We start from the raw sequence: 16,085 nt of genomic DNA, 5'->3' as shown, positions 1-16,085 counted from the left end.
TATTACCAAAATGACTCCTATTACGCTTATAGTATTTTTTCTTTGTTTTTTTCTTCTCATTTTTGTTCATTTCTGTGTGAATTATTAAATCCAGTCAGATTCTTAAAACGTTAGTTACCTACTTTCATCTTCTTTTCCTTAACTATAGAATAGCATTACCCCTTGAATGTTGAACCAGTATGAATTTATGGGATATTCAAGTCAGGATCAATAGGTGTTAGAATAATTTAATTGTTCATTCCTCCGAGAAACTCTCATAAAAAATAAGAAAAATCCACCTTCAGTACCTCGATTAGATGCATATCTATCTAGTGAAAAAAATAGAAAACTTAAAATTGCTCTTCACAAAACAGTAAAAATCTAAAATTAAAGAAAAACTTGCTATGGAAAGTTGTAAAAGTCATCACAAGTGGGTTTTTTTTACCTTTGTCAAGTTTTAAATTAAGATGTAAAAGACTCATTAAATTCTTGAAAAATAAATGAATAAAAAGAAATCCCAAGTTCACTGAACAAGGTTCGGTAGTGTTTGCATCAAAACAGTATTTAATTCAACATCATTCTTGTAGTACTCATGAACATGTGTACTCTTTGAGGAAGAGTCACTTTTGCACTGTTCATATTAAGATACGTAACATAAAGCAAATAAATTCATGATTTTTTGACAGGAATTTAACTGGAACGTTTCTTTTTATTTTTGTCCAAGGACGCTGAACTTAGAAAAAGTAAAATATGGAGGCAGGTGACTAGTTTATTTGCATGATCAATGTTTTAATAAAATAGAATATTCAACTTCATCGCATAGGTTATACAAAGGAAGTCTGTGATACAAATCAACTTGGCGAACAAATTAAACAGTAAAAAAGCAATGATTACAGGCTACGTTCATTTTCAAAATAATTTACTGCAGTTTGTTGCCAAACCCAAAAATTAAGTGAAACTAATTTCAGATTCAAGTAAAACGTAGGGAGGATGGCACAAGTGCTCAGCACTGAAAACTTCATACAGACAATATTCCATGAGAAAACATTTGGTAGATTACAGCTGTTGAAAATAAAACAGCATTTCATTAGAGGATAATAAAACCACTTGATTATTGACAAGCGTCTGAGGAAGAAAATGAATAGATTCTGCTGCCTTGAGGAATTTTATGCAGTGTCCGTTTCCTAACTTATTACTTTAATTCCTTCTGAGGCCTATATTTTTTAATACATACGCTCCCATTCTAAAAGAAAAGGAAGACATTGTGTAAATAATTAACGCTGAGATAGTTTTATATTTTTATTTTTTTATGATCCAAAAAATTTTAGCTGATAAAAATTCATTGATGAATTCAAAGAACAAATTTTTTATGTAACTTGAAAATATTTTTGGACCCTAATAACAAAATACAAACCCTTAAATAATGAGTTGCAAATATTCCTTACTGACTCAGAATTCACAAAATAAAACACAAGATCAACTGTAAATCCAAGTCTGACAAAAATGTGAGGCATAAAGAGTATAATTTTAATTTTCTAGAATATTTAATCAATGAAAAATTGATAAGAACACCAAATAAACATTGAAAAAAGATAAATGAAACCCTTTAAACTTGACACAATTTAATAAAAATCTCTGAATAGGAGAATCTTGAACAATAATATACACTTCAACCAAAAATCAATTAAGTCGCAGTGCATTTGATTTAGTGGGAATGAAAACACAACAGCATGGAAAAATGAAAGACACAAAAAATGCACAGCAGATGAATATTTTAATCTGAGAAAAAGCTTTTTGGTGGCACAGGACAAGCTCTTGCTGACACTTTAAAGGCGCAAGTTGAAGTAGACATCCTATCTTTCAAGGATATCATGTAAATTGTACTTTTTGAAGTTACTGAGTTGGTGTGTTCTCATTCTCACTGAATTGTTTGTGGTTCAGAACAGAATTATACTTCTCTGTAAACAAGTTTAACTCGATGATTCAAATGATTTATACATGTTGAAAATGGTTAGGTTTCTCCAAGAAAAGTGTGTACATTTCTTCAATGAGAGTAGAGATGTGAAAGATAATATTTTGAATAACAAAATTTAAACAACCCTCCAAAATATAAAAGTTTTTCATTGAAGTGAGAATAAATACACATAGAGGTCTTAACAAGAAAATTTAAAAATGTGCCCAACAGGTTTTTCCATTTATTTATAAAAAAATTAATGAATGTCTTCATTCCATCACATTTTGGAGACACGAATTCAATGATTTAGATTAACGCAAGAGCAGAGAAGCTGACCATGCCATTATGAGCATATTTGGCAATAGGCAACCTTTTGGGGTTTTTACTCAGCTGCTTTTCAAAACGGAGTTGAAATACAAACCAAAGCGTTTTAGTGATTTTTTTTAAAACTTTAATTGCTTAAGCTTTTTGGTCTCAGGGCTATTCATACCATGAAATCACACACAGTTTAATTAGTAGTACAAATAAATATCGTCCACCAGACCAAAGAGCTTAAGCAAACAAAGTTTTCATAAAATCAAAGCAATCCCTTGGTTTGTTTAAACTCCTGTATAAAACTGACACCTCTCAAATTCAATTTTTTAAATGATTTTCATAAACGATGCTTAATATTTTAGATTAGATTACATCCTAGCAAAATACATGAGTGTTGGAGGGTCATTTTCTCATCCTCACTTCGAATTTGTTGTTGTATTAAAAAAAAACAACTTTTTTGGATGGTTCAAACAAATTTGTAAGTATGGAACCGCTGATTGAATCTAACAGGCTGCGTGCAGTTGGTAGCACTTATTACTTTATGTATAGATCTTCAGTATACTTAGGAACAAATGCAAAAAATATATTTCTTCGCTCAATTGAAACAAGCAAATAATTTAAGAATGTGGCTTCTTAATTTTGATGTATCTCCAACTTAGATATATTTTCATAACTTCGTAAAAAGAAATCCAATTTTTACTTTCCTTAGCCCTGAGATTTCATCAATTTGTAAGATGTCATTGTATATATGTAGACAAAAGAATGAAAATTTGTAAATGTAGATAGTTCTTATTATGCCATACCGAATGTTTTAGAGAGAAATAAATATGCTCACTGCTGTTCCTCTTTAGCAAATTCATTTATTATAGCTGCATCTGAATCATTTTATCAGACCTAAATTCGTGAAACTTGAGTAACAGTTTAACCTAATGTAGGTTTGTCCTTTGATGAACTGCCAATACTACTGAAGAAAAGCACCAAATGAAGGGCAATTCCGATATTAAGTCTCCTTGCGCTTTACAAACCAACAATGCGAAGTAAAATTGAGCTGGATGCATCGAATTAACTCCTTGGCAACATTTTATAAATGTTCGTTAATACTTTTGCATTTGAAGAAAAATAGGTCATTAAAATACAGGGTCTGGGTAAAGATGCTGAAGAGATAAGCAGATGCTGAGAGATGATGAAGAGAATATCTGTAGAGTACGTCTTTCCAGCTAAATCGGCTTGGACAAGGAATCCTACAGTTTTCTCAGGGGTAAATATTGGGTTTCCCCAGAGACTTCTCACTACGATTCACTGTGAGGAAATGATTTTTCATTCCAATTTAGAGAGAGCCACCAGCTTTTAGTTCGAACAGACAAATGGAGCTATTCCATACTGAAATTTTGATCCACTGAAGTCAAATTTTGCAGAGGGAAAGCTCAGGTAACCTTGAGACTCAAAACACACTAGGCTACAGTCCCAGACGCTGCTTCGACTTCATAACTCCGCTTCTAATCCTTAAGGATGAACTTAGGCTTGTTTTAAACCTTAAACCATCTACATGCTTTAATTTAATATTGCTTTTGTTTTGCTTTCTAAAATTTATTTGGCTCCAAAGCCTTGACGACAAAAATTTAAAAATAAGAGGCCCTGCATACTTACCCAAAAAAAAGTAAAAATTTTTAAAGAAATTTTACTTTTACAGCTATTTTATTAATCTCGTTTCTTTTTAAAATTTGACAGCAAGATCACCTTTCTACGAAAAACTGCTAAGACTTTATGTTGTAATTACATTTTTTACTATGACCTCTCCCTTTTCTTTTTCTATAAGAATAGGTGAAACATTAGACCCTATATCACTCCTGAAACAATTTTAGAGTTTTGTGTTTGACCAAAAATAAATAAGCTCCTTTTAAATAAGGGCAAAATAAAATTTTATGTTTCAAATCAGTAGTTTGAGTAGTATCCCTTGGTGCCTTAAATGGTTTCTATAGATAAATACAAAAGACTGTAAAAAGAAAGACAACAATTACAACACAAGCATTAAATGATTAAGATCAACTTATCAGGCACTTACGTCACATTTAAACGCTTCAACTATTTGTTTACAGAAATTACAAATATAACTTGATAGACTACCGCATTAATTTAGCGTCTGGAGCTAATAACAAAAAAAAAACAGTTACCTAAACGATAAGTTTAGGGGAAAAAATTAAAGGCTATATTCATTATTATGCATTCATGACACAAATGTATGAATTAAGCTACGCAAAATTAGAATTTATACGCTTCAGAATGGGGTAATTTGAGAGACTAAAAAAAACATAAAATATTTTAAGACTTCAATTTAACCCCAAAAAAGTATCTACAAATAGAAAGATTCTTCCAAAAGAGGAAAAGTAAAACTTAAAACAAAAATGAGTTTACTCTACTCCAATTTGCATTCCTGAATGCACTTTAATCACTGTTCATTCATACAGTTACATGAAAAGAAAGACTATCATCTGAAAAAAATACAGGAGTTAGTTTCCTGTATTGAATTATACCAATATACATACATCTTATTACTAATCATCTGGAAAATAATGCCCTGACACCAAAATGCTCTACTATTTTTTTTTTCCGTGGCATTAGATTGAAATCTGAAAATTAAACGAATTGACAGCTTTTATGATCCAAAATAATTGACGATCAGAAAACTAATTAAAGAGATCATGAGAATTTCACATTTTTTGAGAATGTTTACTCTTGACAGTTACAGAAATAATTAAAAGTAAAAAAGACTTTTCACTCAGACTTTGAATGTTGCCTATTTCAGAGAGGTCTGACCAGCAGAGAGTTGACTAAATTTTTTGAGTCACCTTTCGACCGTGAAAATCCCACACAATGTATTTCTGTTTGCAACATTGCAGACTCCTTGTCATACTAGCACTTAATTTTTTGAACAAAGGACAACTCACTTTGCCAATTTTTGAAAGCTTTTGTGATTATTCTTCTAAAAGCGAAACAAATTCTGAAAAAACTTAAAGGGATGGCATTGAATTATTCTCCTACAAGAAAAAAAAAATTGAAGTGGAGATTTTTGAACATTGAAAAAGAGATACTTGGTTTGGGAGTTTCACTATCAATTTATTACCGGAGTCTAACTTTCTTTCCAACTTTTGGTTCTTTTGGTTACAGGGTTATTCTTTCTTGCATTTGGTACACTGACTGAATTTGTGACGATGCTACTATAACTACACTGATTTGTATTTACGTTATCTACATTATAATTTAAAACATAGGGACTATTGATAATGTTGAAAGTTTTGCTTCCTCTTAGCAAAGGACAGAAGTAATCTAAGTGGCCAGATTTGGTGCAATTACAGCAGAATTGCCGCTGATTCATAGGTAGCTCTGGAGGTATTTTGATACTTCCCTCCACCTGAAATGATGATTAAAAGTTAGTTTGACTTTTTAACTGTTCAGCTGTTTTATTAACTTTTAAAAGGTAAAGTTTGGAAAAATCTTGACTCAAGAATTTTTGTGGAGATCCAAACATTTGATAAAAATTGGGTGAATCTGAGGCTATCATATAGCAGAAACAAAAGAACTGTACTTATTACGTTCAATCCCCTACTCGACTGCGATGTAAAAATCGTTTTGCATCCTGCAAACTTAGGTTTCATTTGCATTATGTTACCGTTCCTAAACCTGATTATTACTTTTCCACCAATAGAGGCTACTACTGTAACGTAGTTTAGCATGGCTCATTGAATCAGGGGTATAAATAGTTCTGAAATCCTTACCCTTTTTGCAATGGGGAATTTCCGTAGGAAAATTTTGGTGTATAATACTAAAAGGCTGATTTTAAGCTGGCTTCATAGAATTTTTCACAATTTCGTTCTCTTGTAAAAATTGAAGAAAAATACATTTAAAAGTGAGGAAAGAACCCTGCAAAACCAGAGGATACACTCTTAATAGCTCTTTTAAGGTAATTTCTCATAATATTTATGATGGAAACGGACATATCAGACTCAGAACTACACATTTTTCTTGTGAAAATAAACACTTTTGCCGTATTTGAATGAAACTGTTGCTTCAAGGTGATTGGGGGGGGGGGGGGGGTCAACCTCATATAAATGTGTTGAATTCTTCTTCAGGAGAGCAATTCAGTGGGCAAATTTTGGACAATTACGTTTCACTTGCCCGATACTTCCAAGACAAGATCTCTTTTTTGCACCATTCGTTTTGAAGAACTTTAAAATTCACTTTTCCACCTCGTCCTATAGAAGCCTGTGTATAAATTCACAACATAAAGCACTCACACACTCTCACGTGAGTTGTGTATCTTCAGGTATTTGTTTCTAGGGGATACTGAACTAGCCGCACTTAAGCTGACTTTCTGTGGAAAAGACGATATTGTGGCCTGATAACTAAAAGGCCGAACGACTTTGCCTGCGAAGCCACAAATTATCAGCTTATTCAAAGTTGGAGAACAAGATTAAGAGTGAGTAGTGAGGACAAATTGCAGCCAGGAACTAAGAAGCTGTAGGATTTGACGTACAGGGCCACAAATTATCAGCTGATTTTGAGTCAGAGACATTGAATACATCTCATCATCCGAGCGTCTCAAAATTGCTGCTCATGCAGGGTTGCTTACATAAAATTGCAACCACACAAATTCGAACTTTGGCGACAGCGCACCATAGTTTGATAGCTGTTTTGCTAGTGAGAATCTAATATTAGCAGCAATGTAAGTAAGCATCTGGTCATGCTGTAATAAGTTGACTTGGTTAACAGTCATTGGAGATGTGAATTATACTTTCAAAGGAATTTCCCTAGAACCGATGGTAAAAGAAACATTCTTTTGTCATTTCTAATATAGATTGTCTACGTCACTCCTTAATAAAGAGAAATTTTTTGTTAAGTAATTAATGAGTTGGTAAAATTACTTACTGTCAAGTGATAGCTTCTCCAGGTGTCGGGGCAATATGTGCGGTCATGAGTGGTCGAGTCACACAGAGTACATTTTCTTGGAGCTCGACAATTTTGACAGCCGTCTTGGAAACTCTTTGTTCTTGAGCCACACTGAAAAGAAATCATTAAAAAACGTATTACAAATCCGTAAAAACTTTTTTAAGATACTTTTTTAAACCAAAACTTTCTTATAAACAAATTTCTGAAATCAAATCTTGATGAGTTTTTATTTATCAAATATTTCAGTGTGCCATCTGCCACACAGGAAACAAATAATTACCGATTTCAGGACAAATTAAGAGATTTGGCAATGTTTTTTCAAGATGACAGCTTGAGCGGCAACAATCAAAGGTGGCAGAGTTCAAATTTGGATTAAGAAAATGCAAAATACAACTGAATAGTGCATGGGAGTCACGAGTCGGAGAGTTTTTTCCATCTGCGAAGTAAACCCTTTCTTGGTCTGGTCTAGATCGACTAGACAATGATGAGTGTCTTAATTTAGGATGCAGCTGAATCACAAAAGAAGATACTAACCCTCAGGCATTTGGTGTCGGTGCATGCATTCTGAGAATGATTATAACCACCACATATTGAGCAAACAACTGGTTTATTTGGTTCTTTACACTGGTACTGTAGGTGACCCCACTGTAGACATCGATTACACTGTTTCCCTCTTTTCCGTTTTCGAGAAGGAAGCAAATCCTGATAACTGCTCACTTTCCAGTCAGAGGGCTTGGTTGTTGCTAAAAAATTAAAATGAAGATAACGGTTATGATTATACAAATCTTTTATTTGCTTCAATTCTTCAGAAAAAAAGAAATGAAAAATGCAATCTGTTCATAATGTATTAAATGTCTTAAGAGGAACGTCCCTTATGGTTACGCTACATTTTAAGGTGGAAGCTATTTGCAGAGGTAAGTATTTGTTATTGATGTTAATAGGACTGAGTTGATAAACATGATGTTCAAAACTTTGAAATTTGACAGTCAAGCAAGAACGAAATATAAAATTGGGGAACAGGATTGGTTGATTGACCAGTAGAATATAGCAAATAAATGAAACTTGACTTTGCAAAACACATCTGCAATGTCATTAATTTTTAGAAACTACCATAGTTAATGTAGAATTTAAAAATCATTGCACCTTACTAAAATCTAAATATGTACATAAGAAGAAGTAAATGCATAAGAAATGTGGCCCGTACTATAAGTAACAGGGTGGTAGAACAGTGCTGGGTCCACACTACTTTGCGGGGAAAACAAGGCCAAAAAATTGAAAAATTTCAATTGGAGTAAAAAATTTTGAGTTCTAATAAGTAACAGTACAAGACTGAGGGAGGAGAGAGTTTGGCTCAGGCAGATGCATTGGAATATCAAGCTGAGGCCACACCAAGAGATTTACAACTTTTTGGGTCTTTATAGAGACATCAGTGGATCACAGTCGTCAGTAAGCATTAAAACGCTGTCATGAATATCACACGAGAGAGAGCTCATTACTCAGTAGAACTCAAAATTATCAACTCTAATTGAATCTAGTAAGAAGAGAGGACTTTCTTTTTTTTGGGTAAATTACTCATTATCATTCTGAAAAATTTTCTAGGGTAATATACAATCCTAAAGTTCCCCCCTCCCCCCCAAAAAAAAAACTTACCTTTCAGTTCTTTCAGGATATCGACATGATCAAATGTTTTGCCACCCCAACTTTTGCAGTAATAACTGATCATTTCATCGGACCAGGAGGGCGGACAGTTAGATGCATAACCATTACTCTTTGAGGTTGAATTAGAGGCAGGCCGAGTGATTTTGGAAATTGCTTGGTTCTTAGCAGAGCATGTTTCGATGTTGAGGATCATCTCTTTATCTTGCGTGACTGTGCTTGAAGGATTTGCATTAGGACTGGAGATTACCTCAATGTCACTTTCATCACTTGAGATAGTAATGACGTTCTCATTCAAGTTGATCTCACTCTGAGTAGCTTCATTCAATCCTCCTGGTTCACTTCTGGAGACCTTTTCTTGAACTCTACATTTTTTTAGGGACTTTGCGACGAGAGCCTTTTTAACCAGAGATTCTATCATAACTTCTGTGGCTTTTACACCTTCTGCTGTTGTATGATCCTTAAGTTGATTGCCAAAAATAAACAACTCTCTCAAGAGACTTTCTTTAATCAAACCGCAATATAGTGTATTAAAACAATCCGATGTTCGCTTGTATTTGGCAAGGACTTTCACAAATTTATGTTTTGGATTACAGCGCTTTTCTTTCATTGAAAATTCGTGGAACTGCTTAAACACTCTACGCAATGATTCATTTTCAGATATGTAAGGATTATGTTTCAACAGTAAATTACCCAGATCATTTTCGCTATCCTTCTCACAGACAATGGACTCTTCGCCACTATCTAATTTACGCTTCTTCAATGGCAAACCATCACTTGATTCACTGCTGGAGTCTTCATTGTCATTTAAGTCTGGGTATTTCTCAGTTTCAGTCACCATCTTTTCCTTCATACATGCCTGATAAATATCATAAGTAGCAAACATCTGTTCCTTGAAGTCTGCATCAATTACAAGGACTGACTCACCAGGAAGATTGAGCATTTCTGAACAAAAACGTTTCACACATTCATTTTTTGATGCATGGCTTTTTTCAGCTACAAAATTTTTAAACTTCTTCAACACAATCTCTCTAACAGATTCTTTTCTGGGGGAATTCTTTAGAAGGATGTTAGAATACAACTTTCTGATTTCATTGAGGTTAAAAGACTCGAATGTATCTACATTTGTTGGGTTTAAATAATCAAGAAACTCCGAGACTGCCTTGTGAACTAAAGTACTACGAGGCGTACAAGCCTCTGTGATAAACTGAGAGAATATTTGTTTCAGTTCATTCGGAAAAAGGTCTTTTTCTTTCAGTTTCTTCTTCAAAGAATCGATGGGGCGCGCATACTTCAAAACTAATTCCTTGCACTTGGCATAAGAGGTAGGATCAGAATGAGGATACGGTAAATTTCTCACTATATTCCGAACAGTTTGTCTGAAGTTGTCTGACTCAGTTTTCATCCACGATACATAAGAGACATAAGCAGATAATTTTTGGTCAAAATCTGCAACTGTATGTTCTTTTCGGTTAGTTTCTATCTCGGTGTCACAAATTATTTCAAATTCCTTGTTATTTTTCAATGCGATCGATTTGGATACATCAATTTGTTCCACATGATTAAATTCAAGAGGACTTTGCTTCAAAGAATTTCTGCCTGTATTTTGCTTGCAGGAGCTCCTCTCCTGACAAAGACTCTCTGGCATATCCGAACCAACAGATCGAAGTTGATTTTTGTTGACCGCTATACATACGTCTGTTCCAGAGACAGTGATGGAATAATTTGAAGTGATTTCCGGAGGTAGAGGCTCATTTAGGTCATTGTAATGCAGGATACTATATAACCTTGCTTCCAGTTCTGAGGGAGTTTCACTACAGGTAGAGTTTACAGACGATTCATCCGATGAATTCTGGTTCTCCCAAAATGAGTACATACTTCACATTGATCATTGCGAGGTCTGCAAAAAGCAAAAGAATAAACAGGGGGGTTACTTATTCTACTTCCTTTCTGAGTAGATTTTTTAAACAATTTCCTATGAGTTATGAATCTAGCATTGCGACTTCATTCACATATCAAAGTATTGGTAAGGTAACATCAATTTAGGGTGGAAGTGAAGGGTAGCCATTGACAAGGCTAACTGGAGAAATGTTAAGGATAACTGAGATAGATTTGTGACAGGAATTTGCCAGCATTAGAAGGGACTGAAAAGACCAATTTTACAAAAATTCATCCCAAAAATTGGACTTGACTTGTCAAGAGTAGGGTAACCTCAAGCTCCAGTGCTTATTGCCTGGCTGAACACTCCTAGAGCAATAAGCAAAGCAAAAACCACTAGAGTTCGAGGTTACCCTAGTCAAGAGGAAAACAGGTGTCTGCTACTGGTAAAATAGTAAAAAAATATTCAGATATTGAATATCACAAGAGCTATTAGACCACTGAAATAATTGGCAGATTGTATGAGTTGGGAAGACTTGAGTTATTCAATCCTGAAAGAGGCCATTAATAAATACAAGAAGGTTGCCCAACTAGTGTGTAAAATTGATCCGCTTTTGTACCATACTTCAGAGCCTCAGAGGTTGTTTGCATTGACCCTATGCGGCACCAGTGTAATTGGCTGCGCAGTGAACAGTGGTGCAACTGCTCGCCCCTAGCTGCTCTCAGACTTCTACATATCTTAAAAAAGTCTGCTGTTGATTGCCGAACACAGAATACAAAATATTTTGCGGAACTGTTGAGTAATTTGGTGCATGGATCGTTAGGTTAGGTTAGGTAAGGGACTAATTAGTAAAATCTTCAGTCAGTCCAAACAAAATTACATGCAGGATTCCAGTGGGCATGCTGACTGACAACAAGTAGTAGTGAGATAGAGACACCGAGAATGCAGGAAACGCTTCCATGTGTAATGAAAATGACAAAACAAAAAGTAAATGAGGGTCGCTTGTCCAATCATGCGTACACCCCTTGTCATCCTACATTCATTACTAGACACAAATTTATAAGGCTAGCTTATACTCACCAGAAGATGTGGATCTCTATCGCAGACTTTAAAGAGATTGGGAGAAGTTGAGAAATCGGTGATAAGGACACCACAAGCAGAGTGTGTAGAGCTGCTACACACGTTGATGGACACAGATTTTTAGAGGTGTCATGTATTAAAATTCAACGTAGGTACTTTCCTAAGTTTAGAAAAATAAAGAACGCACAACTGGAACAAATACAGGTGATTATCTCCTAAGAGATAGAACAGACAGAAGCACTTTAATCCTTTTCTACAATAAGAATGATAAACATGGACGACTCGGACAACACGTGAAGCAATCGTGTGATCGTGAAGTTGGAAGTTTGGACATGTTTGGAAGTGCAAATAAAAAATGAAAATGCAGTCGGAATCGGTGAGCGGTGTCGTCGTTGACAGCGAAGAATTTGATGGATTTCGTGATAGCCCCAGTCACACAATCAAGCCAGCCTTGTTACAATTGGAAAGGCCAAGTGTTGTGATTGGTCCAAGTCATTGAATGAGCAAAGCAAGCATATCACCTGACCTTGGTGTCTTAACTACACAGTTTAATAGTGGAACCTAGGCTACGTTTTGTCTCAATAATTTAGGTTAGCCAGATTAAATCGTCAGCTAGAGTGTTTATCTATTGGCTTTTGCTTACTACAAGTTTATCAGAAAAGACTCTCATGAGTCTATCGGTGTGAAAGCAAATTCTTGTCCCGCAGAATTGTCATTTAAAATCATTCACTATGTGGTATGAAACCCTCCCTGCTTTCGCGATCGTCGGAAGTCTCCTTTTCTTCCCTCAATTGTTGGTGTTTTACACGAACAAATGGTCCTGTAATGGTCATGTAAGTTGTATCCATTTTATCTCCAAGATATTAAGTCTTCGATTCAACATGATCTATTTAACACCTACATCTGCAATCCAAACCAGATCTAACTTTGTTACGGATTCAAGCCAACCTTCTCCTGACCCTGAACCGATCAATCATGAGACAGATACTCTCAGGCGTTCTTTCAAAGCCAAGAAACGCTGGACTGTTCAAGCACAATTTAAAACATCATTAAAATCAAATTCATGGTGATTCTTTACATAAATGCGAAGGAAGGAATTTGGGATGATCCCACCTTCATGGCTCTCAAATAACAAATTGCGCTTTCTGTTCGTATTGGGAGGTTGATTACAGGGGAGGCACTGATTTCCTTCCTGGTGGATCTTGTTGCCAGGAAAATTGTGAGCCAGTCCATCCCTAGATCATGCAGAAGTTGTTTGTCGAATCTCAACCTGCATTCGGCATATTGGACCCTCAAGGTACGAGGGGGCCAAAGGCCATACAGGACAAATGAGGGGCTTGGAGGACAAGGCACATAAGTGCAGTTTTTGAAATAATTGTGTTATTAATGATTTTAAGTGAAACTAGTTTTAATGTATATTCTTTGAAATATTCGCTCCTAAATTCAAATTTTTAAGCATCAGAAAGTCAGTTTGAACTTTCTTTCCACCCTTAAGATCAATGTACCTAATTTTGAAACTTTAACCATGTATTTCTTGAAATAACTGCACTAATGCACCTTGTCCTCCAAGCCCCTTAAATGTCCTATGTTTATTTTTGTGTTTTATACTGACCAAGAAAGCAACAAAGTAACATAGATCCATTTTTTGCCTCATTTTCAGCCACATCAAAGAAATGTTTTTATGCCACGAATGCTTGGATCTTTCTTGAGAGATGAGCGTGTATCTGGTGTTGATAATCCATACATTATCAAGGTACGTAAAGTAATTTTTTCACCCAAAATGTTAACAAGATAGAAAAGACTTAAATAAAAGGTATTCCATCTACAATGTAATACAATTTAAAGAAATGGTGTTAAGCACCGATTTCATCATCTCCTGTACAAAGGGTCTGCTTACATAATTAACGACGAAATAACCGGATAAGTAAGAACAAAAAACATCTTTTTTCTGGTCAAAAAAGAATGATGCATTTTGTCGCGAAAACTGAACGCATTGCTGAAAATTGCAGAGACCTAGAGCAATTTGCATGCTGTAACTACAACACTGGTATTTATCAGAATTAATCCTGTGATAAAAGGCAATAGCTGAGGATTTCATTGATCTGCTCCTAGCTTATGTTAGAAACTCATCCTCTCTTAGTTGAGTTTTGTCTCGAGGCTCTCTTAGTTCAGTTTTGGCAAGGAAGAGCCGTATTTTATTCAACGCAACAACTCGGGACATCTTGTAACAATCGTATTTTGTTCGGATGTTCTTTATGTTAAGGGGCGTGGCCTATTTTTATTCATTTATTTTTTGCACAATTCAACGTTTTCTCATCATTGTTTCGAAACAATTGGAACGTCCTCGGAGCTTGTTACGACTATTGTGTGCATTTGTTAACAGGGCTTCCAACCTCACTTCTAGCTGCTTTGCTCTCATTGGTTGTGAAAAAGTGATGCAAATAACACAAAATCCATAACAGAAAACAATTGTTGCGTCCAACATAATATGTCTAAGCATTGTCCCTCCTGGTATTTGATGTTACCACAAGAGTCACCTCACATCCTAGCCAAATGAGAACAGCTCATGGCTAGGTCCAGTTGTTGTGAATTATTTTTGTAATTAATGTATTGAGAAAATAAAGAACTAGGTAATTGAATTGAATGTTTTCGACTTGTGATTCTAATGAAAAAATGGGAAAAGGGCAAATATTATAGGTGTCTGTTGAGGAAGACAGACACCAAATTTCAGGAAATTGTGCAAGCTTAAGTTGCACTTAAAATGTGGTCACTGCAATTGAGACCTACGACAGTACCTTAGTCTTTAGCAATTCTGAAGTATAGAAACACAGTTGAACTGATGTTTGTCTTAAGGGCTCAATTGCCAAAATTTTGGGATAAACAGGAAAAACTGTGCCATGCAGCATCTGCTCAATTTTAAGAGCCCGAAAAAATATTCATTTTTTTTTTGTTTTTTACATATTGAAAGGATACCTATCTAAACTGAGCTTAATTGATTGAACGGTTGCTGAGCAGCACACTTTTTTCTGTATTTCTTGAAACTTGGATTTTGGTGCTTGGGCTTTCACAAAAAAACCGATTCAATTCTTAAATTACCATATTTGATAATTGGTTTTTCACTCATCAACCAGCTGACATCTCTTTGAAGTGGACCATTTTTTCCATCAGCATTAATTTTCAATTGTATTTTCAATTATAGATCCTGTCGATTTCTACAGATCAATTATATTACATATATAACATTTTTGCAAAAATTCAACTGACTGATGTTTTTTTATTATTTCAGGACTTAAACGCCCTCCCTGATGAGCCAGTCCAACAAGCTAAGAAATAATGGAAACTCTGCTCTCTAGTTTTAGTTGCTCTACCTTTAGTATATATGTTTTTTTTTTTTGGTAAATAAAACGTTTTCCCTGTTTCTAGTTTTTAACTTCTTCTTTTCTTCGATAAATATCTGCATGGTGAAATTAGGTGATTGTTACAACAGTTACATCCTATTTGCCTCTGATTGCTTCTAATTTTTAGTATGATGTTGGATTACAATAAAGAGCCTCCCTTTTTAATTGAAATTTCTAGTCCCGAAATATTTTTTCCATGGTATGGCATTGTTGCCAAGTTGCCAACTTAAAACTTTGTTAGCTTTTGAACCAGTAAAGTTCTTGACATGCAATTTACGTTAAAAATTGTAAATAATCTTCATATAATGTACAATTTTTGACAGTGCATCACTTTTCTTGAATTTTTTATTTTTCGAAATCACTTTTTTGTAACAGTCACTCAAGTGATTTTGCATCCATCAACATATTTACTTTTCAGGCATTCAATTTGATCAGGTTAATTTGTTTTTAAAAATGCTTTCGAGCAATTTTATGCATGTTTTTTGATGCAGGGCACCAATTTTAAACCAGCACATTTGTCTGGGGAGTTTTGCCGCAAAGATTGAGATCACTTTCACAAAAAGGTATTTTTCAGTCTTGAATGATCTGCCCAATGGTTCATCTTTAATTATTTCAGATATTTATGGAGTATTTTGCATAACCTAATTCATAGCTTTTGGTCGGTCCCATCAAATGTCACGCACCATTCAGATGAAAATTTAAGAAGGATCAAATTTTCACGGTGGCAACCTGTCAACGCTGCCATACTGTGAAAACACTTTTTGGACTCGAAATTTCCAAAAATGGGGCTCTTCAAAATAGCAGAACATAATTAAATACTGAAAATTGGAAATAATCAGAGTCACGGGAAATTGGTTAGTTATGTTTTGACTTTATTAAT

At 34.8% G+C, this 16,085-nt stretch overlaps 2 protein-coding genes across 2 annotated transcripts; one reads left to right on the top strand and one right to left on the bottom strand.

The window, feature by feature from the left end:
- Positions 1 to 3,795: 3,795 nt before the first annotated feature.
- LOC109033046 (Zinc finger CCHC-type containing 7) lies at positions 3,796 to 12,146 on the bottom strand. Its single transcript, XM_019045456.2, has 5 exons — positions 11,808 to 12,146; positions 8,843 to 10,748; positions 7,727 to 7,935; positions 7,172 to 7,303; positions 3,796 to 5,657 (listed from the first exon to the last, which is right to left on the bottom strand). Exons 2-5 carry the CDS (start codon positions 10,722 to 10,724, stop codon positions 5,376 to 5,378), a joined length of 2,505 nt encoding a protein of 834 aa, XP_018901001.2. The 5' UTR covers positions 10,725 to 10,748; positions 11,808 to 12,146; the 3' UTR covers positions 3,796 to 5,375.
- Positions 12,147 to 12,370: 224 nt separating this feature from the next.
- On the top strand, positions 12,371 to 15,225 carry ND-MWFE (NADH dehydrogenase (ubiquinone) MWFE subunit). The gene is made up of 3 exons (XM_072298854.1): positions 12,371 to 12,640; positions 13,468 to 13,560; positions 15,094 to 15,225. The coding sequence occupies exons 1-3, from the start codon at positions 12,539 to 12,541 to the stop codon at positions 15,139 to 15,141; spliced, it is 243 nt and encodes an 80-aa protein (XP_072154955.1). The 5' UTR covers positions 12,371 to 12,538; the 3' UTR covers positions 15,142 to 15,225.
- Positions 15,226 to 16,085: the final 860 nt, after the last annotated feature.

This window comes from Bemisia tabaci, chromosome 3, assembly GCF_918797505.1.
Source record: "Bemisia tabaci chromosome 3, PGI_BMITA_v3".
NCBI classification, from domain to species: Eukaryota; Metazoa; Arthropoda; class Insecta; order Hemiptera; family Aleyrodidae; genus Bemisia; species Bemisia tabaci.
This window is presented reverse-complemented; position numbering and strand designations above follow the sequence as displayed.